The sequence below is a fragment of the Emydura macquarii genome, unplaced genomic scaffold (genome assembly GCF_026122565.2).
Source record: "Emydura macquarii macquarii isolate MOO-44397 ecotype Brisbane River unplaced genomic scaffold, CSIRO-AGI_Emac_v2 contig_1644, whole genome shotgun sequence".
Taxonomy (NCBI): Eukaryota; Metazoa; Chordata; order Testudines; family Chelidae; genus Emydura; species Emydura macquarii.
In genome coordinates this window covers 22988457-23010625 of record NW_027131781.1, presented here as the reverse complement: position 1 = coordinate 23010625, position 22169 = coordinate 22988457, and the positions used below count along the sequence as shown (strand labels likewise).

At 38.0% G+C, this 22169-nt stretch overlaps 1 protein-coding gene across 1 annotated transcript; it reads left to right on the top strand.

The window, feature by feature from the left end:
* The first annotated feature begins 1864 nt into the window (after window positions 1-1864).
* MNS1 (meiosis specific nuclear structural 1) lies at window positions 1865-21732 on the top strand. Its single transcript, XM_067555890.1, is given in 11 exon segments — window positions 1865-3772; window positions 3774-3813; window positions 4153-4380; window positions 5557-5684; window positions 8866-8968; window positions 11234-11463; window positions 12335-12551; window positions 12645-12752; window positions 15424-15681; window positions 17485-17610; window positions 20598-21732. Coding segments are annotated over 11 exon segments (1914 nt in total). The 5' UTR covers window positions 1865-3395; the 3' UTR covers window positions 20697-21732.
* Window positions 21733-22169: the final 437 nt, after the last annotated feature.

Here is a 22169-nt window from a genome sequence, read left to right as displayed (position 1 = left end):
TTATTTACTTTTTAGGTTTTGTATTAGGTCTATTATGTATAAAGCAACCTTAACTGACACAATGAGAAATGAATGATAAATTTTGATGGATTTCAAGGGTAATGTGTTGCATAGTGAATGTTCTTCAATTCTTTTTCTCCTCCCCCACCCCCTCTTCACCTGCCCATATTCCTTTCACTTGTGTGGGGTTGAACTCCAGCAAAATGGCTGTGAAAGGGGAGAGAAAGTCACAATTAAATACCCTCAGTTAGACTTTTAAGTTACAAATTAGTGAGGTAAATTGGAACAGTGATCTTGGTACAGCTGAAAACAGCAATAATTTAGGAAATAATCTAAAATCTTTTTGGCAGCTACAATTTCCCCAAACTCCACTTGTTCAAGGTTTTGCTTATCAGGAAACAGAATTTGTCTTGCCCCTCCTACCCCAAGAATTTGTCTGAGAGCACAGTAAGATTAATTTAAGAATATCTGATATAGGAAAAATAGTTCTGTCAACTCCACTATCTCCTACCTTCAAGACAAATTTAATCACAAGTGTCACTTTCTGCTCCCCTATAGCTGTTTTGTTCCAGGCATTTATGGGACAACCACTACACTAATATGCAATGCCATATACAATATCTGCTGCTCAGCTGTTATATTATTGGTCCAAAATAAGTTGAAAGAAATGATCTACTAGTTTATTCTAGTTCTTGAAGATTTTATTACATTTTGAGCATAAATGGGAATACATTGAAGTTTTCTGCCCTTGGGTTGTGTTCCTGTGCAAATGCATTTACAGGAATGGCCTATTTTGGTTTTCATTTGCAAATTATTTTGAATATCATTCTCTTTTATAAAATTCTCCAGTTTGTGAACCTACTAACATTATTATTTGATGGAACTGTTCTATAGTTTAATATTGAATATAGGATGGGACTATGGGGCAAGGTAGAGTCTAGAGTTGGATGGAGTTTTGGTTTGTTATTGAATTAAGGCTGGATTTGTCAAGGAATGAGACTGTTTGAAATTTGTATGATCTGCATATATAAGTTATTGTTTCTCATTCTGAAAGCCAAGCCCCATTTCAGGAAAATGAAACACATTGCCTCTCTGCCCCAGTGGTGAAGTTATATGTCTATACATCTTCCATGCTCCTTTACCCTAACCAGTCCTTTCCATTCCTGGGAGGGGTGGGGTAACACCCCAAACTTTGGGAAATCCCACATTTTGGGAAACACTGATTTAAGTAGTGACAGGATACACAGAGCTATTGGATGAATGCCCTTTTTTAAAATGTTTTTATAAATCTAAATAGGCTAGTGAGATTGAGAAGACAGGAAACTGGGATGAAGTATTTTCATAAATGAGCCTTCAATTTCATTTTTTTCACCAGAGTTCATTAAAGGCAAAGAGCTACAATACACTTGTGCTCTCCTCCTTGTCCAAACCACTGTCACATGAGCAGCAGGATATTCTGGGCGTTTCTGTGTGGTCATTATTTCTATGGAAACCATTTCCTTGCTATCATCTACTTTCTTTAGCTTATCTGTTTCTGTTTTGGTTCTCAGACACACTGCATTATAGGAACGGAGTGTAAAAATTATTAAAATACAAATAAATCATATTTTTCCTCAATATGATTTTGGAAGTCCTTTTGAGTTGGAACTGCTGTGTCCTAACTCTGACATCTATTTCCCATTTTGCGAACTGTCTTCTCTTTGTACTTCTTTTGTTCCTTGTATTGTGGCTGCAACTACATTTCAGCAGCTTTAACTAAACTGGTTTTAAAAAATGGGTCTGTTCATTTTTGCCTTGTCTACACTACTACTCCTATGAGTTTATTTGAATTTTGGGAGACATTTCCTCAGTGTAGTAAAGCTCTGTGCTGAATACTGTATCTATAATCTGGAAGAAATCTTAGCAAGGAAATGTCATCACATTGCACCTAAAACATCCTCCCATCTGTATATTCAACATCCTATATTCATATGTATGTTTCATAGATCCTATCCTATATTCAACATTACCGTGACCATCAGTAGTATGTTAATAAGCAGTTAATGTTACAGTCAGGACTTGTAGTTTTCCATGATTCCATTAAAAAAAAAACCAGGAGATCTGTGGCACTTTAAAGACTAACAAATTTAATATTTGCAGACATAAGCTTTCGAGAGACTTCAGCTCTCTTCTTCAGATGCAGTAATACAGAAAATAGGTAACACAGGCATCTTATAGATATCCAGGTGCATTGAGAACAATGGGGGAGGTAGTTTGTCAAATGCATGATCTTCAGAGTGAGACAGATTTCAAGGGGGACTACATGAGAGTCACATAAGTAGAGGTGTGCAACAGGGGTTCTCTAGATGCTAAAGATGATAGAAGATGGATATTTGTAGAAAAAGACCCTAATGTCCTCACTGAAAAGTACTGGGGGAGGTGATTTTTGTAAGGACAGAGTGAAAAGCTACTTTTTTGCTGAAAGCTAGGGCTGTGCCTTTACTAGCCAGGAAGAGCTGACCGCAGCAGGGATCACCCTAGTAATCGTGAATAGGAGGCAACTCGATATCTTTTATTCATTGTAACACAAATATTTGTCAAAATGGAGGGGTTCTTAGTAAATCTGATGGTGATTTTGAATGTTTATGGCTGCGATCAGCCTCCTCCCTGTGTTACAGAGCGATGTTCCCTTGCTGTGTAGGGCAGTGGTGTACTCTTTTCCAGTTGCACCCCTCTTACCATTCACGAATGGGTCATGCCCCCCTCCCCTCTTTCACTTGTAATTTGAAATTGAGTTGTTTGCATTACTTGTAAACTGAAACTGTTTTTCACACTCTAAAGTGGAGGGGAGAGAGATGAGACTATTCATTCACTTGGTTTAGTGTTGGCACATCTGACTCACTCAAGAGGTCTTGGGCTCTCAACTATTACTATGCGTTGCCGGTTTCTGTTTTTAATATCAATTATTAACCAGTAAATGTTTTAAAATTAATGCGAATCCATATTCATTTTAAAGGCAGCATGTCTCCTATAGTTACGAAATTTACCAAGCTGTTGAAAATAAGCCAGCCCGTGCTTTTATTTGTATGTTTGTTTTTTAAAAAGGCAAAAAGCCAAAGTTTCTCCACGTGCCCCCCTCCTCCCCCCACGTGGTGCCCCCCTGGTCTGGGACACAGAACGGGGCCTTCTTTCCCCCAGCAGCGCTCCGCCCCACCACCTGTCGGCACCGGCACCTTGACAGGGCCCAGTTCCTGCTGCCGCCCTGGCGGCACCAGCCCCATTTTCTATTCCTGCTCTGTAGTGCGGCAAGAGCTGGACGCCTCATCTGTAGTGCTCGGGGCCCGCTAGTGCCGAGGTCGGCCCTTCCCGCCATTTTCCACGGAGAGGCAGCCTCTGGCCAGTTGCTATAGAGATTTATGGCGCTGGCCCCCGCTGCGAAGCCACTTGCATCGGGAAAAGCCCTCGTTCGCTCCCCAGCCGCCGCCATCCCATCACGAGCTCATTGCCACAGCCAAGGGCAGCCGGGCTACTGGAAACAGAGCGGTTGCTTGGCGACAACGGATTCTGTCCCTAGAAGGCTGAGCGGGGTTGGGGCGCCCGCTTGTCCAATCAGAGCGCGGATTCCAAGCAGGTGGCCCGGGCGTTCCGCCTTCGCCTGGCTGGGAACTGGAGCTGCCGCTTGTTACCAAGGCAACGGTTTCGGTTCCCAAACGGTGAGCGGGCGCTACAAGTTTTTTGGAGGCGAGGCCGAGGCCGGTCCAGGCCGCAGGGCGCTAAAGTCCGTTAGCAGCTGCCTCGCCGGGACCTTTCTTGGACTGCGGGTCTCCGAGGATGGTGAGTTAGCAGCGGCAGCGAGCTGTGTGGAGGGGCGGGCGGGCGGGAGGCAGGTTTGTGGCGGGAATATGTGTCGGTTCACACGTGCTGCGTTGTGTGCGTTCCGGGGCCCTGCCTCATTCACTCACGGCGAAGGTAGGTGAGCTCATTTTTTGACGGGGGAGCTGCGTGTTGATAAATACTGTACTGTAATAAATCACAGTGAGCGGAGGAGAATTAGAACCTGCGCTATTCTCGTGCATCTCTGGAGGGCGCCCGTGGCTCGGTTCATGTCCCTTTGTGCATCCCTGCAGGATGGTGGCTCTGCTCCGTTATACAATTCCCTTTTTCGTCACGCAGGAGTCGATGAGAAAGCCTCCCCAGCTGAATGCTGCCCAGCTGAATCAGAAAAAGATGCGGGAATTGTATCACAAAGATCAGCTCCAGTCGGCACATGAAAAAAAGTTGGCCGGAATCAGGCAGTTGGAGGTGATGTGGGAAGCTGAGGAACGCGTTGATCAGAAACGACTCACAAGGTTGCTGAAAGATGAAGAGTATGAAAGGCAGATGGAGGAAGCTATTCAAAAAGTGAGTACTCCTTATTTGTGTTCCAGTGGTGCCCATCACGTGTGCTAGGTACTGTTCACATATACACGTATGAAGATACAGTTCCTGCTTTGGAAAACTCATAACCTAAGATGAGATGGAACATATAAAGGGTGGGATTGAAAGATAAACATACAATCAAAACATATGTGTAAAATGATAAATGTCTAAATGCCCCCAAACGTAACTAATATTTATTCAGCTAATCTTATAGGCAACATAGCAAAGTGAGTAATTTGCATGGCTTCTTATCCTCTAAATTGCATTTCTAAATAAAAGTTACAAAATGCTAATAGGGACAGAATTTGAATATGAATTTAAATTAATAGGAATTCAGACTATATGAATATCATATAATTTTGTTTATTAAAGAAAAAGATATAGCTGAGCATACCATTTAGTCTAGAAAAATGTATTCTTTAAAACTACAGCCATCCAAAGCGTATATATGTATATATTTACATTAACAAATATATCACACAATATATGTATATATACATGTGTACAATATATGTATACCATTGTATATATATTACACAATATGAAATAGATTATGTGACCAGAAAAGTTATTTAACCTGTTTCAGAGTAATTGCTGTGATAGACTCCTGAGAGAAATAAACTATTCCATTTTCAAATGGTTCTTACTTTTCCGAATGTCTAGATTAATTTGCTTTATTCCTTACCTGTCCCATATTTACAAGAAATTTCTATGTTTGCACTGTCCACCTCCAAAACAATAATCCACTGAATTTTATTGTAAATTATGGCATGTCCCTCAGCCTCAGAATATGTTAACGCATCCATGCTATACATAGTTTGTTAATTGAAAAACAAATACAGCTCAACGGAAACTGCTGTGGTGGATCAAACCATGGCCCATCATCTTGTCCCAGACATTTTCTAGCCGCAGCTGCTTCAGAGGAAGAAACCCTATTAGTAGGCAGTTATGGTGAAAACTGCCCCAAGGGAAAGTTTCCTCCCAACATCAATAGTTGGAGGTTGGCTTATGCTCCAAAGTGTGAGCATTTATGTCCTTTCCAAATATTTTTTCATTGGCTATTATAGTTGAATATTCTTGTTATCCATCATCTTGAGAGAATGAGTGTATGAAATGTCTGGGGGGGAAATTATTACAGAAATTATTTGCTCTGGTCAGGCAGAAGAAAACAAAAAATTGAAAGAGCTGCAGCTGGAGCAAGAAGAAAGACTGGCAACTGAGTTGGCAAGATTAAACTATGAAAAGCTTAAAGATGAAAAAATGAGGCAGCAAATAAGAGAGAACAGGTATTATTAAATATAGAACAAATACAGTAATCTCATTTTAATTCATAAATAATATTCCAGTACTGTAAACCGATTAATGCTGAATTCTGAAAATTGTATTTCAAAATATATTTATTTATATTGAAGTAATGGCATCAATTCCATTTATTATTTTGTTTTGTTTTACAGCTGGGTATGGGCCTTAATTCAGATGCAACAGGAGAGGATGCAGTGAGAGGTGCCCTCAGGCGAGGGTGATTTAAATAAACTAAGATTATAAACCTGTTAGTTTTTGAAAGGGACATAACTGGTTCCTTTTTTTAAAATGAATATTTGTATCTTAGATTGGTATGGGAAGGTGGTTCATTATTGGAGAAACTATGGGAAGGAGGTGGGTTCTGAGGAGGGAATAAAAGACATACAAGGCATACAAGATTAGGGAGGACATTCCAGATGTAGGTAGAAGGAAGAGAAAATAGGTGTATGTAGGGAGGACAGAGAAGGAAGCAAAATTAGAGGATCAGAGACTCTGAGCAACACAGTGGCAAAAGACAAGATGAGATGGAGGTAAGATAGAGTTTGGTGGAGTCTAGCAGGCAAAGCGTTAGAATCTAATCTGAAATGGGAAGTGAAGTCAGTCAGGATAGCAGGGTGACCGAATTTCACTATTTAGAACTCTGATCAATTTAAATAAAATTTCTGTTTCTTCCCCCTCAATCCCTCTTCTCTATTTTTTTCTAACTCTTATTCCTCTTTGTCCCATTTAAAAAAATCTTTTTAAAGGTAAAACAAAAAAAAGGCAAGTGGAGTGGGGGAAGAGAGAGGTTTGACAGCAGCTGACTGATTTTAATGTTTTTCCATGATTAGTCCCGAAATCTATGTCTTGCTCTGAATTTCATGCATTTGACAAAGCTATGGAACCATGGAAAACTACAAGTCCTGACTGTAACATTATATCTTATTAACATACTACTGGTGTTCACAGATTAGACAAAATTCTGTGTGTGGTTGCAGCAGTACAGATTTTTTATAAATTTAAAGCATGCATCACAGATTTTAAGTCATATTAACATCAACTTTTAAAAAGTGAGTAAGATATTTTTAAAATATTCTGATTTGTTAGAAACTGAAGATTTTTAGGGCCAAATTTTGCCCTCAGACATGAGTATATAAATACGCATTGACATCAGTAAGAGTAGCATATGCATACTAGGGGAATAATTTGTCTTTTAACATAGTTTTGTTTTTCTAGTCCTTTAACAGAGGGAAAATTTTCCTTTTAAAATGGAATAGCCACATCAGTTTTAGAAACACAATATTTAAATGATTTTTTAATTACTAGTGTAACTCGCAGTCCTATGAGTAGCTGTTTTTATTAGTTGTCTCACAAGGGCCCTGTTGTGTATACAGTGAATCCACTGAAATGCCTTTTACCATGAGTGGGAGCTCTTTGTGCACAATGGCTTTGGGATCATACCTATATATTTATGAATGTGCCTAAGAATGCTACTATGGTTAAAATAAGAACCAGTCCAAATCTTACTGAACAAATAATTTTCCTTTCATTCAAAGAAACATTGTCCAAGAAAAGTGGCTTTTCTTTGGGGAGAGGGCAGCATACTTGATAAAATTAAGGATAGAATGCCATGGAATAGTAGGGCTGGGTTTTTTTTAAGCATTAGTACAATTTCCTGTGTAACTTCAAAAGTGTCTATTGGTCATGTAGTAAAATACTTGAATTACATATATCCAATAACAGTCCAAGAATGCATCATCTCTAGGCCACATCAGAATTATGATGAGGGACTATGGCCAGCTAATTCAATGACTGGGGCAGAACATTAATGATTTTTACAGCTGCTAGTTACAAATACAGTGTAGCAAGTGGGTATCATGCCAGTAGATTATTAAATGACATGGATATTAGGAAAGATCAGATAGAATTAAAAAAATACTACCAATTTATGCAGCAATTTAAAGTCAGAATAAGTAGGATTCCTGGTTAATTCTTGAATGTGTTAGTTAGGGAAAGAAGCTTAGTGATTATTCTGTCAGCAATCACTCTGGCTTCAAGTTGTCCTCTGTGAAAAAGATTTTGGAATAGCCTTTTATAACTAGTGTTAAACAAAAGACCATTGATACCAGCTCCTCATTATGCCTTCCTTTTGTCTTGTTTGACTATGGTATCTCCTATCTCTATGGCTCTTCAAATCCTAACTCTCCAGACTTCAGAATATACAAAGAAGCATAACTCCATCCTCAAATAATTTGTCTTAATTTCAGACTTCACTTTAAATTTGCATTCCCTCAGTGAAATCCTGATCCAGCTGAAATCAGTTGGAGTTTTGACAATGATTTAAACAGGGCCAGAATTTTACTCCTTGTTTTTAAAAATCGTCCCCCAGATCTCTCTCTCTCTCTCTCTCATTCCTGTTCACTCCACCATCTAAGGTATGCTCCTTCCCTCTTTCTTGGAAAAGTCTTCAAGTATTTCTCATCAACTCTCCATCTTCTTTTCCACCTTGCCTATGTTTTTTAAATGTTCTTTTTCTATACTATTTTTTTTGTGTGTGAAACTGTCATTCATCTTTATCATTTTCCCACTGACTTACATTGATAATTCACTTACATAACATGCACTAACATACGTGTTCAGGGACACATCTGTACACCTCATCGTACAGATGAAAAGTACCTATATTAATTATTGTTTCTAATTTTAACTAAATGTCTGTAAATTATCATGCACATCTAAACAGGTGCCCAATTGCATGATTTCTTTTTACAGTTTTTAGTAGGTTCTTAATTAATGCTGGTGTCTTTTAATACTGGACACTTAGTACAGTTAAATAACGTGAAAACAGCAATAATAAAGTGAAGCAACAGTTGTTTTAGTAGTTCACCATTTGTAAACTGTGTAGGTTATCATAAATACAATTAGAAAAAAATTTACAGTTCTCAGTTCAGTTTTATTTCAAAACCATTCTATACCTGTATTTCAGTTTTAATTTGAGTTGAGCTGCTGGTCCAGTCCTGACTTCTTGTCCAGTGTTTATGTCATCTCAACTCTCCAACACGGTTGATCTGGTCTCTGATTGAAGTATTATGTAATGGACCAAATTTTTCATGCAGTTTACATCTGTGCAACTCAATTAACTTTAATTTTTTTCATTCTCATTGACAAAAAATATTATTTTTGCAGTCTTGAACTTCGAGACTTAGAGAAGAAACTGAAATCTGCTTACATGAATAAAGAAAGGGCTGCCCAGATTGCTGAAAAAGAAGCTATAAGATATGAGAAAATGGTAATTTCTCTTCCTTTCACTGTGTATCTAGACAAAGATCCATTTAATGTGTTAAATAACTTCAGATCCTAGAAGAAAAATGGAATAGTATTAAAGATTTTAGATTTTTGTTTTATTATAATAAAAATGTGAAATGATTTCCTGAAGAAAAATTATTGAATTCCAGTAAAAAGGAATATTGCATGTTCAGACTTCTTAGAAAACTCTTAGGTTCCAATTCAGGAAAGGCACTTTTTGAAGCACATATTTAAGTCCAAGTAAAGGGAATAAATATGTGTTTAAGAGTGCACTTGTGAATAAGGGTATTTTCTTGAACTGAAGTCTTACAAAGCTTTTTTGCCTCTCCGCAGCCTAAGCTGTCTGCTGCTTGCTGGTGGACGTATTCAGGAGACACCATGCTCTGCACTGGGACAATTTGCAAATTCTTATATGCTCCTGGGGGTTGTGGAGCTGCTTTGGGTTGGCAATAGTGTATGGGATTTAACTCAGTTCCACATTGCCCACACACTCCAACTGCATGTCCTCAATCAAATTTTCTATTTCTCTATACCCTGCTGGAGTTACTCCAGTCAGTAACTTCATTGTTAGCCTTGTTGGGTGAGGAGACATTATGATATTGTGGGGAAAAGGAGGAATTATCTGCCATGATTGTGTAGTAGCGCTCTCATTCTAGTGGCTGGAAATGCATTCCGATTCAAGTCCAAAAAACTCCCTCAATTGGTCTCCTCCATTAAAATTGTCAGTTAAAATAGCCTGACTGACTCCCCCACCCTATGCTAAGACGTAAGGGAACATACTCAGCTTGTTCAGTACATTTCCTTATGTTATTCCCAAGATGCTGATTCCCATGTGAAAGTATGTCTGTCTGTGTAAAGGACAGCAGCTTGGATATAATGCCAACTTTGACATTACCTGGCATTTTCTGGTGGATTGCTATGATGATGCTATGCCTTTAAAAGAATACTGCTTCCATGACTATGCAGAGGAGAAGGCCTACAGAGACTCCATGGGTCAGCAGCCACAATGTGAATTAGAGATGACTGGAAGAGAGCCCTTTGGTAGAAAGTATGCTGTTGAGTTTTGATAGCGTAAACATCAATGACTAAATTATGTTTATTTTTACATGATGATAGGAATTATTTTGATCTCTAGACTAATTACTGTAACAAAGTTTTTTGTTATGCTTTTGTTATACTTTTTGTATATGATAAAGTCTTCATTCCTTTCTTTCATGACTAATGATCTATATTAGCCAGCAAATCATATATGCAGGTTTGTAAATATTTACCACTGTGTGCAAATTCAAAAATTGGGTTAATAAGCTGAATATTCATTGTGGTGCGCAGAAAGCAACAGCCTGATCCAGCTGTCACTGAAATCAGTGTGAGTTTTGCCTTTCAGTTAAGTAAAAGCAGGTTCATCCTCGTTCTTAGAAACCGCTGAAAATGTCTCCCTCGAATTTAGCCTAATTGTTAAGCTGATTTATCTAAAAGGTTATTAGAGTTAAGGGTCTAATAATTTATTGTAGATCTCTTTTTGTTATGGAAGGCTAAGTAGTGGATTGTATATGACCATAACAAAGAAGCTTAGTTTATAGCAGCAATCAGAGCAATAGTTAATTAAATTGCATGGTGAAATACGATAAATTATTTTAAATATTTAACTGAATCTCTTCTTTGCAATGTGATCCCTTACCAGAATTAAGTTATAGCAAACAACAGCAGTGCATTTTCACACCAGATGATTAGTGTGGTGATGTTAGGACCTTAACCTCAGAAATAAACTGGGGGAAGTTTTATTGCTATTAAATATATATTTAAAGAATTTCAGAAAACAGTCATGGATGTTGTTGATGTATGTGATAATGCTGACAAACAAGCAGGTAACTTTGATTGTCATTCTAAACAAGTACCTTATTCTTTTCATGTGTTTTGCTAGAAAGAAAACATTTTTAGTAAAGATGGTCTGCAGAGCTAAGCCACCATATTCTAGTGACCTTTCAGAATTCATCAACAGCTGGGCTGCAAGAGGCTTTCTGAAGAGTGTTACATACATATCTTCTTTTAGGTGCTGAGGTTATAGAATGCTCTTACCTCACCTTTTAATGCAACACACATTGGTACTCTACATTTATAGGTCATCTTTCAGGAAGAAAACATTCGCTTCATTTTTGTGTACTATAAGATTGCTTTTATGTAAGTTTTTCATTCCAGATTATACTCATAAGAGAGGAGGAAAAAAATCTTATAATGTTTTTAACAACAGAAACGTAATGCTGAAATAGCTCAAAAAATGAAGGAAGAGCAGGAAAGGGTGATAATGGAAGAGAGTTCTGCAGAACTGAGGCGAAACAAGGAGAAAATACTTTATCAGCAGGAACTGGAGAAACAGCTTGAGGAACAAGAAAAAAAGAAGCAGGATGCTTATGAGGAGTTCCTAAAAGAAAAACTCATGATTGATGAAATCATAAGGAAGATCTATGAGGAAGACCAAATGTTAGTGGTTTTTGGTTTTGTATTTTTTACCAGAAATGTTCATCTGATCACATATAAGATAACCCAGTTTGTGCATGTTTATTTCACAAAATGAGGCCCCAATTCAGGAAAGCATCTCTATTCAGGAAAGTTGCTTAAGCACATGCTTTAAGTTAAGCATATCCTTAAGTACTTTCCTGAATAGGAATTGATTTAAACACAAGTTTTCTGGATATGGGCATAAGTATTTTTGTCATTCAACTTGGCCTGTGCTGTTGTTGCCAGCTGTGAAGTCTGCATCTTATTTCAAGGAGTACATCCTTTATTCCTTTTAACCCAGAAATGGCTACATAACATGGATATCAGCCTTTCATGGTCGCACATGCCTATCTGACACAGACACCTCTATCTAGCCAGATTGTTGTATGTGGCAGGTTGGCTCACAGGGATGAGTAGGGGAAGGAAGCTGTATTTTGGGTGGCTGATGTGAGTTAATCAGGAAGAAAATTGAGATTCTATTGTCTGAAACATTTCAGCTCTTAAAGTATTTCTCCTGGAGTTTACAACTCCAAAATAGAGTTCAGCCAGTGATATTAAAATGTGCCACATGCCCCTGCTCTCTGTTGGCATATGCAAGGAGCACAGGTGCCAAGTTCAGAAGAGTAGCTATGTGTAACCTTAAACCACCTGAAGAAAGGTATTTATGGCATGGGATCTTCTTTTAGATGGAGTACAATAATAGGAAATTGGGAGGGTCTTTGGCACTCCAGGTACCCTCTTTTCTTTCCCTGAGGGGATACATTATTTACAAGACAGCATATTAATAATTAAGGTCAAAATATAGTTTTTAGAAGAATTATTTAAGTATTTACATTGTTGTACCTTCATATAGGGAAAGACAACTCAAGTTAGAGAAAATGAGAGCAACTCAGAGATACATAGAAGAATTTAAAAAAGAACAAGCTATTTGGAGGAGAAAGAAGCGTGAAGAAATGGAAGAAGAAAATAGGAAAATCATGGAGTTTGCCAACATGCAGCAGCAAAGAGAAGAAAATCGGATGGCTAAATCTCAAGCGAGTGAGGAAAGAAAACGAAAGCTCCAGAATATGGTATTAGAATAGCTACCCAAAACTTTGAAATCTTATAAAATGTATGATGTCTGATATGTCATTTAAAATCTTTCCTTACTCTTGTTTTAATAGATTGCACAGAACCTGGAAAGAGAGCAACAGGAGCGTGAAGATCTGGAACAAGTGCGACAAGAGCTATATCTTGAGGAACAAGCTGAGGCAGATAGAAGAAAGGAGATGGTAGGTGTTGGCAAGTGGTTAAAGCATTAAATATAATATATAATATTTTTTCCTGGACCAAATTTTCCTGTCAGATGTGCACATGGGTCTTCTACCAAAGAGTTCCAGTGGGAGTTGTGCACAGGTATCTAATGTGAGAATTTTGCCTTTAGTGCAGTGGGCTCCTTAAAGTGGTGTTTTGTGTTACCATAATAGTTCAGGCACAGATAAACCTGTATGAATAGGAGGGAAAAGATAATGTTGCCATATTTCTTGCAGAAGATTGAAAGAAATGATGGGGGCTAGTCTGAAAGAAGTACAGGAAAAATATTTAGTAATGTATATACTGTAATAAAGTATCTTACAAAGTATTTACAGCACTAGCTAAGATCCCTGGAATTGAAATGGTTTTACTCCTTTTGATTGCTGGTGTAGGATCAGTGCTTAGAAAAGTTTGATTCTGAAAAAATTTGAACAGCACCCATCAAAGTGATAGCTCTAGTGATTGTAAAATTTCAAATTTAAAAATGATGTTCTGATTACCATCTTGCATTTTTTCTATGCCATCAATTCTGACATGACTTGTATATTTAATTATAATGCTGAATTTCTTGACTTTTTTAATGGTTTATTTGTTCACCATTCTTGTAAGGATTTTATCATTAAGCTATTGATACATTCTCCCGACTTTAATGTTAAAGTTATTTTTATGAACGTGTATTAATATTTTATATAGTTGTAATATGACACTGGGGAGAACAGGAAGGTGAGAAGCAAGCTGATTTTAAAGTCTGCAGGAATGGAGCCTCACTCTTGCTCACCTCCTGATATCCACAGGAGTAGAACTCCACTGCTCTGGAAATTGAGGTGCAATATAATGGGGAGAGTAAGGTGGATGTGGAGAGCAGTACCTGTCGAGTACTCTTTTTCCTTTTCTGCAGTCCTTTTGCAGGACCACTCCCTGTGTAGACCTTGGGAAATGCCTAGAGTAATGCTCCACCAGGGTGATGCCTCTGGAGAGCTCTAGGGGTATGTCTACATTGCAACTGGGAGTGACCCTCCAAGCCTGGGTAGAGAGACTCATGCTAGCTTGGTCTGGACGCTCGCTCCTGTCTGTAGTGTAGATATATCCTACGAAGCTTGTGAGCAGGTCTCCTAGCTACTGCTCCCTGAGAGTCCTAGAATTTTCTTCTGGGGCCAAGTACCACCCTTTTACCACCCACCTAATATAATTCTCCCTCAGCAATCCCCCTTTAGAATTGTTCATGGGCCGACATCATTATTAAGCTTGTTTGGATCTGCCAACTCTAACAAGGCTGTTGATGGTTTGGGGGTGGTTGTGAGCATCCTCGGCGAGTCTTTTGCAGTTTCTGAGATGCCCCAATAAGCATCTTGTATCTTGAAGAATTGGAGGATTAGGGTGAGAAGCATTGGATAAACTTAATTGAAATTGTATCCACTTTCCATTATCAAACTAGGATCTGGCAAAAAAGTGTTAGTTTCTAACTGTGGTGACGATTATCTTTTATTAAAAAGTGTCTTAACTTACAAACAGCTTTTTCCACTAACTTGTTTTGGTGGCGGGGGGACATTTTTGCCTTTGACAAGCCTCTTTGGCAATTGCTTTATATTTTGAGGTTTATCTTTACATGGAAGAGATCGGGAAACTTTTTTAAAAAACGAAAGTTCAGGTCTCAAACATTCTTACGATTCCCATATAAAGCTTGTTGGAGCTGCTGACCCATTCTCTTTAAAATGTCAATAACTTGAAAATTCAAGTTTAATCAACTAGATTTTGAACTTGTGCCCTAGATCACAAATAGTGTGCACCAGACTCATCTATTTGCCTTTTTTTTTTTTTTTTTTTTTTGGCTACATGATAGTGCCAAAAAAAATAAAAATCAGATTTTGAGTTCTTAACATAAAATTTTTAGGGTGCCATTCAGGAATATCTTGTTCAGTTCACTTCAAATCTGGTAAAAAAAAAAAAATTATATTTGCCTCAGACCTAACCTACCAGTTTTAGATTCCTTTGTGGATTTAGAGAGGGTATATGACAATATAGGGTATATGACAATACAGGGATTATAACAGAAACGCCATTGCAGTTTTAACTATGGAGTGTCTACCACTTCTACATATAATTTTGAAGTGCACTTATTTATTCTGGAAGAATAGAGTTACAATAATAACCCAAAAGATTGTTCCAGAGAAGATTATCCTAGATATTTTTTTTAAAATGGCATATCACAAAATAGCAAAAGATATCAACTTCTTTGCTGGACACTGCATTAAGTCATGTTTATTGTGGCTAAATAAGAAGGCGTTAGAAGGCTCAGTATTTTATGGCACTTATCCTGCACTGTATAGTTACACTGTACACTTTTACATAATACCATTCATACTGGTTTTAGGAATTATAGCCCCAATAAACAAATGCAAATCCTACTGTAAAAATCTTTTTGGAGGATCGGAGAATCTTGTAGGTCCCCAGTAATATACCATTTATTTCAATTTAGATACTTATCTGAGTCCCTCCTTATGGGTTTAAGGATAGACTGGTTGACTATGCATGAGATCAGTGCTTAACTGGATGCAAGAATACAAGGATGTGAGTTATAGGTAGATACAACTACTGATATGGTTCACAATGATTGCAGTGTATTAGCATTTTGTTGGCTTTTTTCTATAGGCAGAAATGGAAAAGAGAATTAGGCAGCGTCTAGAATTAAGGCAAACATATGAAACACAATTAGCCTTCAAGAAGATAGTACTACAGGCTTTGCAAGAAGAAGAGGAGGCCTTCAGACAAAAGATGTTAGCCAAGTTTGCAGAGGACGATCGCATTGAACAGATGAATGCTCATAAACGAAGAATGAAACAGCTTGAGCACAGAAAGGCGGTGGAAAAACTTATTGAAGAGCGTCACAAACAGTTCCTTGCAGACAAAGTAAGAGGATTCTGTATTTGCCCCTGTCTAGATTTCAAGATGAGCTCAAACTATTAAAATTACAAGATAATATTGGCAGCAGTTTGTTAGGATTGCTGCTTTCCTTTCCATATCCCTAATTAAGGAATGGGGAATTCTTTTGGCTTTTTGTTTTACAGGGAGAAAAATCACCTCATGCCTAATTTTGGCTAAACTTATAATTGTTCCAGAGGGGAAGAAGTGGGTTATGCCCGCAGAAATTTGTTAGTCTTTAAGGTGCTACAGGACTCTCGTTGTTTAAACTTACAATGAATTTATTAATTTAGGCACTGATCCAGCAAGTTGAATCATAGAATACTAGGGTTGGGAGGGCCCTCAGGAGGCCATCTAGTTTAGCCCTCTGCTCAAAGCAGGACCAACCCCAACTAAATCATAAATAGTAGATCCACTATCCTGGACCTCTGTATACACAGGGAACTCTCTTAAAGTCAACAGACTCTGCAGGGGTCCATGCTAGCATATCTACTTGCTACAACAGGTTTAGCGTGCTGTTTGAGGTCAACTTTTAGCACCATTGTGAAAATAAAGTTTAAAATCAGGAAATTCCCTTTTGAGATTTAAGGATCTCTTTCCAAAGGAATCATGGCACAGGAAAGGAAGTAATAATCAACAGATTCATGTTAACATTCACCTATTAGGCTCACACTCAAAGAAGGGGAATGTAAACAGTCTAAATGTTTTGTAAATAAAATTAGAAATTAGGAGTAAAACTAACTGAACTGATTCACTGAATCTTATTTCTATAGTAGAGTAAAATATAAGGGGGAAGTTATTACTCTAATTTACACTCACAGAATATGTAAATTTTTCATAGCAGTTCAAAGTAGATGACAGGTCACATGTTAATCCAACTGAATAGCAATATATAAGCTTTGGAGACAGAAAGGACCTTTCTTATCTTGGATATTGTAACATTCTCCTTTGACTTAAAACACTTGTTCAAATACTTTTAGATAGGTAGGTAGAAATACTAAATCATTAAACAAATGTTTTACATTTAGTAATATCTAAAATGTCATTACTATAGGAATTAAGACAGACACTGTACTAGATTAATTGCTCTGATTGCAAAAAGTGACAAGCACAAAATCAGTCCATTGAAAAGGACATTTAAATGTTAGCTCCTGAATCTTAGCACTTCATCATAGTTTTGATTTATCAAAGGCCATTACAATATTTTCAATACTGCAGGGTAGATGACTGTGTAGCATACAATTTAGACTTTAAACCAATATTGAACATATATTTTCTTAAAGGAAAATAATACTTTGTATTTAAATTATTAAGAATTAAAGTGTTTAATTGCCAGATAAAGTGCTCATATGTTGTATATATGAAACAACCCTTATTCAAAATTATATATCACCTGCAGTAGTCACCTGAAATGCCCTCATCTAAAAAATTATATAACCAAATGTGCTAAGCAGTGTCTCCCTAGTTCAGTTTTACTTCGAAAGTGATTATGTATAAATGACTTTCTCTTCTCAGATTTTCTAATTATCAAAATTATGTATTTAAACAATATTTTACTCCTCCACAGCCATCTTCTCATGGGGTTTGAATGCTGAATTTGTGTTGTTTCAGCAACAATCATAACAAACTTGTTATTTTCTTGCAAGATGATGCAGAAGCTGAGCAATTAAGTGGAAACTGTTTGTTTGTTTGCTCTACTGAGAGTCCTTTTTACTACTTTATATATTTGGTTGAAATTAACTTTCATAAAATAGAAATAGAAGGGTAATAAAGACATGTTGCTTTCTATAGGAGCGTGAACTTGAAGAAAGGCAGTTGGAAGAGAGAAGACAAGGAAATATTCATGCAATTGTTGAAGAAGAGAGACAGAAACTTCTTAAAGAACATGCAACTAAATTATTGGGGTATCTTCCTAGAGTAAGTGAATTATAGACATTTTCCCCTAATACTTTAAATGTTCGTCCCATAAATCTGTTTTCTCTGTTTTACTTGAAGGATAATTCCTGTAACTTTTTTTGAATATATTGTGGCCAGATTCCTGCACTCAGTGCAGGCCTGCATGAGGGGCATGCAAAGAGCAAAAAGCCATTTTGGCTTTCTGCATTTGGGGGAGAAGAAGAGAAGCTGCCCAGCTCTGAGCATAAGCTAAGGCAGCCTGAAGGCTGGGCTAACCCACACTCTGCTTGTCATGATCCCTCTGGGCCTTGAGAAGCAGAGAATTACTGACGTATAGTACATGAAGCCATGTTTCTCCCCTCCTTCAACATATCCCCTATGGCAGGAGGTGGACTGAAGCTGGAGGCTTTACGTTAATTAGCATCATGCCAGAAAGGCCCCCTTCATTAGGGCAGCGGTTCTCAAACTATGAGGCAAGCCTCCCAAGGGAGGCACAAACTGTGGGGGGTTTTTTAAGAGCTCTGGCTGTCAGCCCCAGGTGGCTGGGGCTCATGCAGAAGGGCCGTGCACACCTGAGAGGTGGGGATAAAGAAGACAGCCAGAGCCCTGCCATCCAGACTCTGGCTCTTTGCTCTCCCCCCCTCCCAGCAAAATCCCTCAATGGGAAGCAGTGGGGCTCCAGCTGTCAGCCCCAGGGTGGCAGCAGCAGTGCAGAAGTAATGTGGTAATGGGGGACTAAGTCTGCTGTGAAAAGTGATATTGATGAATATCAATTTTCACATTGCTTTTCTTTCTTCTGTGCTGCTGCTGGCATGGTGCTGCCTTCAGAGCTGGGTGGAGGTATATGTACTTGGGGGAGGTATAAATGACCAGACACACAAAGAAGGCCTAATCAAATAAGTTTGAGAACCACTGACTTAGGGTAGTCCCCAGGGGTGCTTTCTGCTGCTTGAAAGCTCTACAACAGTGAATCTGGCCCTGTCTCCATAGTAATTAGACCCTTTATCCCTGGCAGTGAAATAAATTACTCATTAATGTGCTTCCAAGAAACTCAAACCTCATTCCAGCAGTTTGAAAGTTCAGAATATAAGGAGGACTGCTTCAGATGAATAAACTATGTAATGTAGTTGAAAATAAGGATAATGAATGTTTTAAGACTACACAGATGATCAAAGAGCTTGCATTCAGAATGAACACAAGGCATTTGTAACTCCAACAGTGAAGGGGTTAATCCGCTACTTGAAGAAATAGGTTTTACAGAAATATTTCTAAATATGCAGATATCCTGTCAAATGTGATGTCTAATGTTTATTCATTAATTGTGTTCTAATTCAGACCATGCAAGTGTGAATTTGTAAACCTTAGAAGGTTGAATTTCCACCCAACCTTTTGCTAATGTGGCTGTTCTTACAGACAGAATAATTATATCAAGATGGGCTTTTTGGGGTCTTGTTTTTTAATTAACTGACACTGGAATACTTGAGTTTCTCGTGGTGTTGAAGGCATATCTTCTGTCAGCACCCATTCCTTAATTCATTCCTTTCCTTCATTCTTTGAATGGGTTGGTTCAGCTTCACTTATTGTATTGTTTACACATCCTGTATATTCCTGAAGTGAGGCACTAGGAAAGGAAGACTTCTTAAAGTTTAACTTTTTTATATTAAAATATGTGGAATTCTTCCCTCCACTCCTGCTCCCCAAAAATTCCAGAAATAGTTGCAGCAGGGATTGAGTTTTACTTGCCAGTTGTGCACTTTAGGAAGACACACAGGTAATTTAAAAAAATATAAATTGCATTAAACTGATAAAATCAGGTGTAAGTTATGTTTTATGTCCTAGTACTTATATTTCTTTCAGCCTGGGCACTGGAAATTAGTTAGACGGGTTGTTTTGTTTTATATTCAGGGCGTCTGCACTAACATGATGGTTCACCATTGGGGGTTGCAAATAGTTCAATGGATTTTTTTTTTTCACATTCCAGTTATGGTTCTTAATTTGTAAAATAACTAACTTCAACAGAACTTAAGTTTGTGGTTAGACTTGACCTGACCAGTGTCTCTCTAATGCAGTTTCTGGATTTTTATAAACTGGGGAGGCTGGTTCTGTACAGTGATCCTTAGAAGAGCCTGCACAGCAAAAGCTGTGTATAGACTAGCCTACCCAAGCTACCTAGAATCCAGCGACAATCATAGTAAAGACGGCACAATGTGGCCCTCAGTGTTGATACTACAAGCCTGGGTTAGACCGTAGATATGTACTCTGCTCCCTAGCCACTGTGATGTCTTCACAGCTATTGTTACCCAGATTCAAACTAGCTGAGGTAGGCTAGTCCATACAGAACTTTTGCTATGTACATATCCTCACTTGCATTGATGAGTTCTGTGGCAAACAAAAAATTATGTGATGTCAGAAGACATCATCCTTACTGACTTCACATCCCCACTCCGACAGAATTAAAACAATGAGATGTTAGTAAATTCCAGCCTCATTAAAGACTCAACTTAACAGCACTTTAAAGTAAAACTCAACCGCTAAAGCAATTATGCTTCTTTACAACAAAAACAGCCTAGCTGCTCATTTTTTATTTTCAAAGTTCACAGTAGTGCCACAGATACTGTGTACTATTGTGACTTGCCTATACATATCTAAGATATAGGCTATGTCTACAATGACAGCGTCAAAGTCACCGCCGTCAGATCAACTTATCTGGATCAACTGAACGGTCAGTGAAGACCCGCTCAGTCAATCCAGAAGTCAGTGTTATTAATCCACCACCACAAGTGGCGGTTCCTGTTGGCACAGTGCAGTGAAGACGGCGCGCCGAAGAGAAGCACAACAGTCGAAAGGAGTTATGCAAGTTCTTTGCATACTTTGCATAACTCCCATCGACTGCCGCCAAATCGCGGAGGTAAGTGTAGACCAAGCCATAGTGAAGAATAATGTATGTATTCTTGTTCCAAATTTACAGGCGCTAAATAACATGCACAATGTTTTCCCCTTAATTGCAGGGAATACTCAAAGATGAAGATGATGTTAACATGCTTGGTGAGGAGTTTAGGAAGGCTTATCAGAAGAGAAAAGAAGACGTGTATTCAGAAGATAGCTGAAATTCCCCTGAATTTGTGTGGTTACATACCACTAGATGTCATCTTATTTTTTATCATTTCTACATGCTGTTAACAGTGAGAAATTCCTGTTCAATGTCATGAAAAAAGGTCTCTCTTTAGTACTGAGATTTTTCTAAACAGTTACAAGAGCTACAATTTAAGTCAGCATTGTAGTTACAGTTTGGATCAATAAATTATCTCTCCATTACAATATTTCTCAATGCATGTATGATAAAAATGGATTTGTTTAAGTAATTCACTTCAGAAACTGATGCAAGGACATGATAGGAACTGAAGTTAATTAGGAAATGTCAGCTTATGAAAGAGCATTGTCACAATGCAGGACAAAGGGTGTTTAACTCCTTTTATTTCCTTTTGATTGCACCCATTTGGGGACAGGTTTCACTACCTTCACTCCGCTCTGGGTGGAATTATGCAGTTTTATCAGTATTAGAGCTTTGGCTACAGCAGGAGACTCGAAAATTAATCTGAATTAACTAAAGGTGTGAAACTGAAGTGATTAATTAAACTGCATTAAATTTCTTTGTTGACACTCATTCAGAATTAAAATGGCCTTAATTGGGCTTAGCTTAATTCCCACTGGAACATGTAAACCCTTCTCTTTTGGAAGTCTGTGAATCAAAACTATTCTTCAAAACAAAGCATTATTTAAAAGTCAGCCAACGGCACAGAACACACATAGGGTTAAAATAAAAGTTTATATGCATGGGGTCTTACCTACACCATAATCTTTCCATGCAAACTTTTGTAAGTTCCCTTCACAACTGTTCTCTCTCTCTCACTGGGTTGGGAGAGAGGCTACTTGTTGCAGTTTGTCTTCCCAGGGAGTCTGTAAGCATCTTCCCTATAGACAGCTGCTGACACCTACAACCCCCCTTCTTCCATAGGCCAGCATTTTAAGGTTTTAATATCCTCTTTGATAGTCTAGGTTTTTCTGGGAAGAGTGAACCATGCCAGCCTCATTGGAGTCAGGTAGGGGTATTCCCCAATTAACTTCCCCATCCTTTCCTCAAGGACCTGTATTCTCTCAGCCAGTACCTTATCTTTGGCATTGTTTCATGTCCTGTTTATTTCTCCAACAGCCTCCTCTGATTTAACTCCTTATGGGCAGGCAGGACGAACTAACTGAATACATAATTTATTTATTTTTTTTAAAACTAAAAACACAGCTCCCTTATTCTGCACAAGCATACTTCATCATACAGTAATAGGTAAAAATCTTAATTTATTTCTATCAAAGCACAAATGAGTCAGAGACTTATTACTAGATTTAAAGATGGTCCCTTGACAGAAGACACTGGCAGATTTGTGTTAATACAAAGTTAAATTAAGCAAAATGTTTAAAAGTTATTAAACAAAAATGTCAGACCGCTGACTTTGCTGATCGATGGAAACTTTTAGATAATCAGTGTTGACACAGATCCATACGTCAGCAGGGATTGTATGATTACC